At 41.8% G+C, this 6,200-nt stretch overlaps 1 protein-coding gene across 1 annotated transcript in view; it reads left to right on the forward strand.

The window, feature by feature from the left end:
- HEXB (hexosaminidase B (beta polypeptide)) overlaps positions 1-6,200 on the forward strand; it is a 60,979-nt gene that overhangs the window by 52,517 nt on the left and 2,262 nt on the right. The window contains exons 8-11 of the mRNA XM_006901435.1: positions 949-1,129; positions 1,882-1,968; positions 3,312-3,384; positions 5,390-5,564. Of these exons, the coding sequence (XP_006901497.1) occupies positions 949-1,129; positions 1,882-1,968; positions 3,312-3,384; positions 5,390-5,564 (516 nt within the window). The remainder of the gene's footprint in view (positions 1-948; positions 1,130-1,881; positions 1,969-3,311; positions 3,385-5,389; positions 5,565-6,200) is intronic.

A 6,200-nucleotide genomic window follows, 5' to 3' on the forward strand; every position in this document is an offset into this window, starting at 1 on the left:
CGAGACTCACCCATTTCTCCTTGGGAATCCTTGAATTCCTGTTGTTGAGCCTCGATCTTCACTGAGGGCCAGTCATCAACTGTTTAAGTGTTCAATTATCAATAAGCTGAAGTCTGTGGAAGGCCATAATGGCCTTGCTTTAAGTGGTTCACTGCTCTCGCAGCTCACCACGCTGTCTCTGCCTCTGCCGCCATCTTGGATCTCCGAGTTCCTTATTTTTCAATGCAGCACAGTATTCCATTGTGTGACTATACCAGAGCTTCTCTATCCATTCGTTTTTGATGGGCACTTAGGTTGTTTCCAACTCCTTGCTATTGTGAACAAAGCTGTAATAAACACGAGTGTGCATATATCTGCTTGGCTGTTGGTTATGGTCTCTTTGGGGTATATTCCCAGTAGTGGAATTGCTGGGTCAAATGGCATCTCTATTTGCCACTTTTTGAGAAAGCGCCATACTGCCTTCCACAGTGGTTGAAGCATATACATTGTGGTTTTTTAATACAATCTTTCATTTACATCATCTCAGACAATCATTCATATAGTCTGTTTTACATTTTTTCCCTAATAGTTTATTTACAACATCCAAATACATTTTTTTCACACCAGATCCTTCCCATTTCCCTCACACCTCTACCCATCAAATTGTTCAACCCCATGAGTAACCCTCACCCCTCTGCTTCCACCCTCCCCCACCCCTCGCTTGGATCTTCATACTCATACTAAAATAATGGTTTTATACAATATCTGTCCTTATGGGACTGAGTTAGTTCACTCAGCATAATGCTCTCCAGATCATCCCAAGTTAGGTAGTAATTTACAAAATCATTGCACAGCCTCTCTTTCTTGATAAGATCAAAGGATTACTTCAACAAACCAGAGTAGTATAATCATGTGCAAAGTTATGTCTTTGTGATTTAAAATCTTCCTTAAACTTTTTTTATTTTTTAGGTCAGAAAGGCCTCCTGACACCATGTTACAGTGGTCAACAGCCATCTGGGGAGTTTGGACCTATCAACCCTATTGTGAATACAACTTACAGCTTCTTGTATAAATTTTTCAAAGAAATCAGTGAAGTGTTTCCAGATCGATTCATTCATTTGGGAGGAGATGAAGTAGTCTTTAACTGCTGGTATGATAATCCTTTAAAACCCTTATTATTTCTAAAACCCATCCACGTGACACAGGTATGGGTAACGCCACATAAAAATGGGGGAAGGAAAGTAACATCTCTTCTTGTAAGGGCTTAACATTTACAACACACTCCTGAGATGGTGGATTTTGTAAAATATATGTTTCGTCCTAAACCAAGGAAAAGCGTAAGGCAAAAGAATCCAGGTGCAAATGGAAATGAAAATTCAAAAAGGGGCTAAAAAAGGTTAAAGAAAAATGTTTTAGTGACAGTAGTCAATGAGTTGAATGAAAAGAATTTTTCAAATAAAAATGCTCTTTGCAAATAGCAGTCAACGAAGAAGAGGTAGCGAGCAAGGAAAGGAGCAGCTTCAAAAAACTCTGTTTGCGGGGAGCTCTGGTGGCGTAAAGGCAAGAAGCTGCACTGCAATCCCAGAGATACGCAGTTTGAATCCACCCGATGCTCTGCGGGAGAAGGAGAGGTCATCTCTTCCTGTACCAGTCAGATCCAATTTGACGGTACACACACACATACACACACAAAATAGTAGAATAAAAAAAATTAAAAAACCCCAACAACAAAAAAACCCTGTTTGCAAAAGCAAGCTAAGAGAACATAGTGTGAAAGCGTACTGCAATCCCTAAAAACCTTAATTGCTCTAAATTCGAATAACTGATATTAGAGGGTCTGCTTTAAAGAACAGACTGGCTTTAAAATGTTTAATAAAATTTTAATTATGGCTTTTGTTTCAGGCAATCAAATCCAGATATCAAAGAATTCATGGCGCAAAAAGGCTTTGGCACAGATTTTAAAAAACTAGAATCTTTCTATATTCAGAGGTAAATGACTTGAAAGCCTACTTGTGTTCTTATTTCATTAATGTAGAAGTCTGGGCGATCATTTACTAGTTCCTTGTTCATGTTTTCATTTTCCCCCCAACCCCTGACAGAGTGCAGATGTTGTGAGCATCACTCAAGAGGGGATGAGTTATGCTCATTGCTTTCTTTAAATTATGAACATAATGATGCGTCTTTTGTAATAACTGTAGACATTCAGGAGGTCAGTCCTGGTTCTGCACGTTCAGTCCTGCGTGATCGTTACCTTGCTTTGCTAACCCTTAGCAATATTTCTTACCCCATGTGTTGTCCTTTATATAGCCAAAGCCATCATGTGGCTGTTTTACGTTTAAAATGACCTACAATCCAACAGCCTGGTGCTTGTTAACTCAATGTGGCTCATGTTCCCTATATCAGAGCATTTTCCTTATGGCACCAAGTCTTACTGGGTGGTGCTCCTCTCCACACTGGGGTCAGGAAACTGTTCTGTAAAGGGCCAGTGGTAAATACCTTTCTCCTTAGCTCTGGCGAACACCATATGGTTGCACTCTTGTTTTTAAACTATTCTAAAATGTAAAAAGCATACTTAGCATATTGGTCATACGAAAGTAGTCTATAGTTGCCAGCCCCAGATCTACACTATTTTTAAGTCCACTTTCTAGTCTTTTCTTGATTAGCTTTTTTTTTCCCCCCAGCGGGGGTGAGGGTGGGGGAGAATAGTATTTTTTTAAATTGTGTAAAGCACATGGCTCTTTATACACACTCTGGTGGTGCAGTCTATGGGGAGTTAAGCTGCTAACACAAAGGCAATACCTCTCTGGTGATACAAATTCACTAGTTGCTCCATGGGAGAAAGATGGGCAGTCTCTTCCTGTGCTATTTACAGCCATGGAAAAGCCACTAGAAGGTCGGTTCTGACTTGACAGCAGTGAGCTAGTATTTGTGAACTAGTTGCCTGCAGTTGTTGACTTGTTATTTTTAAGTGCTATGATGGGGGAGACTATTGTTTCCCTTATCCTGAGATATTTATGAAGCGATTAGAGGTTGCAGTTTGTACTCATCCCTCCACCTCTCAGAGTAGTTGCCTGCCAACTATTTGGAGCCAGTTCTAGCTTAGAGGCAAGCTTAGATCAAGCATTCAGCAAATGACTATTGACATCTCAAACCTTTTTAGGTTCTGAGCAGCATGTTAGAAAGAAAGAACTGCTGGATCTGCTATAAAGTTATGCTGTACTGAAAGACCACCCACCTCAACATTGCAAGCAATCCTCAGCAGAAATTGTGTGCATTTACTGTTAAAATGTGATCTGAAACACTTTGTCATTCTTTCCTCCCTCTGCTGCTAGGATTGTGGACATGGTTACAATTTTAAACAAGAACTCCATAGTCTGGCAAGAAGTTTTTGATGATGCTGTGAAGGTGAGAAATACAGAGACTATCTGATTCTGATATATGTCTCTAACATTCTGTCATCAGAGACAGAAAGAACCCAAGTGAATCTGCCCTTAACATAACGCCTGGTAACCTAGCCTTCCACTCACGCTTGTGTTGTTACATGCCATCAAGTTGCCTGAGTCTCATAGCAACCCTATGTACAACAGCCCTAAACCCTGCTCTATCCTGTACCAATCTTATTGTTTCTGTTACACCTATCCACATGACCCCAGTCACTGAATCAATCCATCTCAGCGAGGGTCTTCCTCTCCTGCACTGTTCCTCCATCCTCCCAAGTATGACATCCCTAAGGACTGATCCCACCTTGTAACATGTCCAAAGTTTGGCAAAGCTTCAGAATTCTTGCCTCCACAGAGCAGTCTGGTTTAATCCTCTCCAGAACAAACCTGTTTGTTCTCCTAGCAGTCCATGGTATATTCAATACTCTTCTCCAGCACCACTGCTCAAAGGCATCAACTCTCCTATCATCCCTAGTCATTGTCCAGCTCTCTGATGTATAGCAAGTAATTGCAAAGACCATGGCCTGTAACAGGCGCACCTTAGTCTCCAAACTGATAGCATTGCCCTTCAGTACTTTGGAGAGATCTCTGACAGCAGACTTTCCCATTGCAGTATGTCATTTAATTTCCTGGCTGCTGGTACCAAGAGTGTTGATTGTAGAGCCAAGCAAACTGAAGCTGTCAACAATCTCAATCTCATCACCATCCATCATGATGTTACCAATCGGCCCAGTGATGAGAATCTCTGTTTTCTTGATGTTGAGCTTCAATCCATATTGAAGGCTGCAGTCCTTGACCTTCTGCAGCAAGTGCTTCAGGTCCTCCTCACTTTCAGCAAGCAGTGTTGTGTGATTTGCATCACACAGATTGTTGATGAGTTTACCTCCAATCTTGATACCACATTTCTCTTCATAGAGCCCAGCCTCCTGGATATCTATTACGCATATAGATTGAAAAGATATGGAGATAGGACACATCCTTGGTGCACACCCTTCCCAATTTTGAACCATGCAGTGTTTCCTTGCTCTGTTCTGATGACAGCTTCCTGGTCCAAATATAGGTTTCACATTAGCACAATCAAGGCTTCTGAGATACCCATTCTTCTCAGAGTCAGCCACAGTTTATTGTGATCTACACCGTCAAATGCCTTTGCATAGTCAATGAAACACAGATAGACATTCCTCTGGTACTGTTGTGTTAGGGTAGCTGTTTCCTAGACCCAGAGACAATATGGTGTTTGCATCCTTTCTTCCATTTACTCCACTCCTTGGGGCCTCTTCCTTCTCTTCCCTTCCCCTGCCTATCTTTCATTATTAAGCACATGCTGATGTATTTTGAATTATGTGTTTTCAAAAGGGTAGAATAGATATTTTTTAAATGAGTATCATATATTGTTTTGTACTTACAGTATCTGTGTAAACTTTCTTTCTGAAGTAGTCAAGGTTAAATTTTCTCGGGGCAAATGGGAATTTGCAAGCCTAGTTAGCAGTACCGCCCTGCCATAGAGGTTGGTGAAAACCTTACTGTTCCAGAGCAAAAAGGGGGTTAAAATGGCAAGCTCAGCCTGGGTCCACTGCAACACCTGGTGTCATGTGTAGGTAAAAGTTAAAGATGTGATCCTGACGTTGATGAAACTTTAAGTCCCCAGTGCATTTGCAGGGAGCTCTGGCAGTATTGAGCTGTGCACTAACCCAGAGGCTGTACCTGGAGCTTTGAATGCACCAGCGGCTCCAAGGGAGAGAGATGGGAAGTCTTCTCCCATTGCAATTTACAGCTCCAGGACCTGACTGGGGGGGTCACCAACTCAACAGCAGCGAGTGAGGTGCACTTGGTACTAACTCTTGAGGGGAAAGGAAGAAAAATGTGTATTTCCTTGTTCAAAGATCTTATTTTCTGCAGGGCCATGGACTTTCACTAATCTTCTACAGAATCTACTAAACCTACTAAATACTACAATTTGTCTTCCTCAGCTTCAGCCAGGAACAGTAATTGAAGTATGGAAAGGAGCTAATTATCCTGAAGAACTAAAGGCAGTAACGTCCGCTGGCTTTCCTGTAATCCTGGCTGCTCCTTGGTACCTCGACTTGATTAGTTATGGACAAGACTGGGGAAAATACTATAAAGTGGAACCTCTGAATTTTCCTGGTAAGGGAAGCAACCCCCACTACCTTCATTTGTTAGTTACTTCTGACTACTGCCCTTTCAGGCTCGATCCTTGACTTTAAGATACTGCATGTATATGTCTATTTTTTTCAAAGGCTCAGTATTTTTTTCCCCTGTGATTTTAACAAAAGTTTATAGAAAAGTTGGATTTTCTTTCCTTCATTGTTGCACATCCTCCCTCCCGCCAATATAATTTTAAACTTTGTCACAGGCCTCTTGGCACTCACTTTCCACTTTATGAAGATGTCTGTCTGCTTTAGAAGACTTCATTTTTGGGGAGATGAGCAGTGGAAGGAGTGATCCAGAGGTAGAGCTGAGACCCTCAGAAACCCCTGCATTAAGTTCCAATTTGCCATTTTGTCATCATGCTTTAGTATAAAATTTTCCTTTGAAGAAACGATTTTATGGTTTAACACAATAGTTTGAAAACTGTAGTTGTCATTAGGTGCCATCAAGTTGACCGTGACGCACAGTCACCCTATCAACAACAGATCTGAACCTTGTCCGATCCTGTGCCAACCTCACGGCCTGTCATGCTGGATCCTGTGCCAGCCTCACGGCCTCTGTCATGCCGGATCCTGTGCCAGCCTCACGGCCTCTGTCATGCCGGATCCTGTG

Source organism: Elephantulus edwardii, unplaced genomic scaffold (genome assembly GCF_000299155.1).
Source record: "Elephantulus edwardii isolate Elephantulus edwardi_28Jun2011 unplaced genomic scaffold, EleEdw1.0 scaffold00326, whole genome shotgun sequence".
Taxonomy (NCBI): domain Eukaryota; kingdom Metazoa; phylum Chordata; class Mammalia; order Macroscelidea; family Macroscelididae; genus Elephantulus; species Elephantulus edwardii.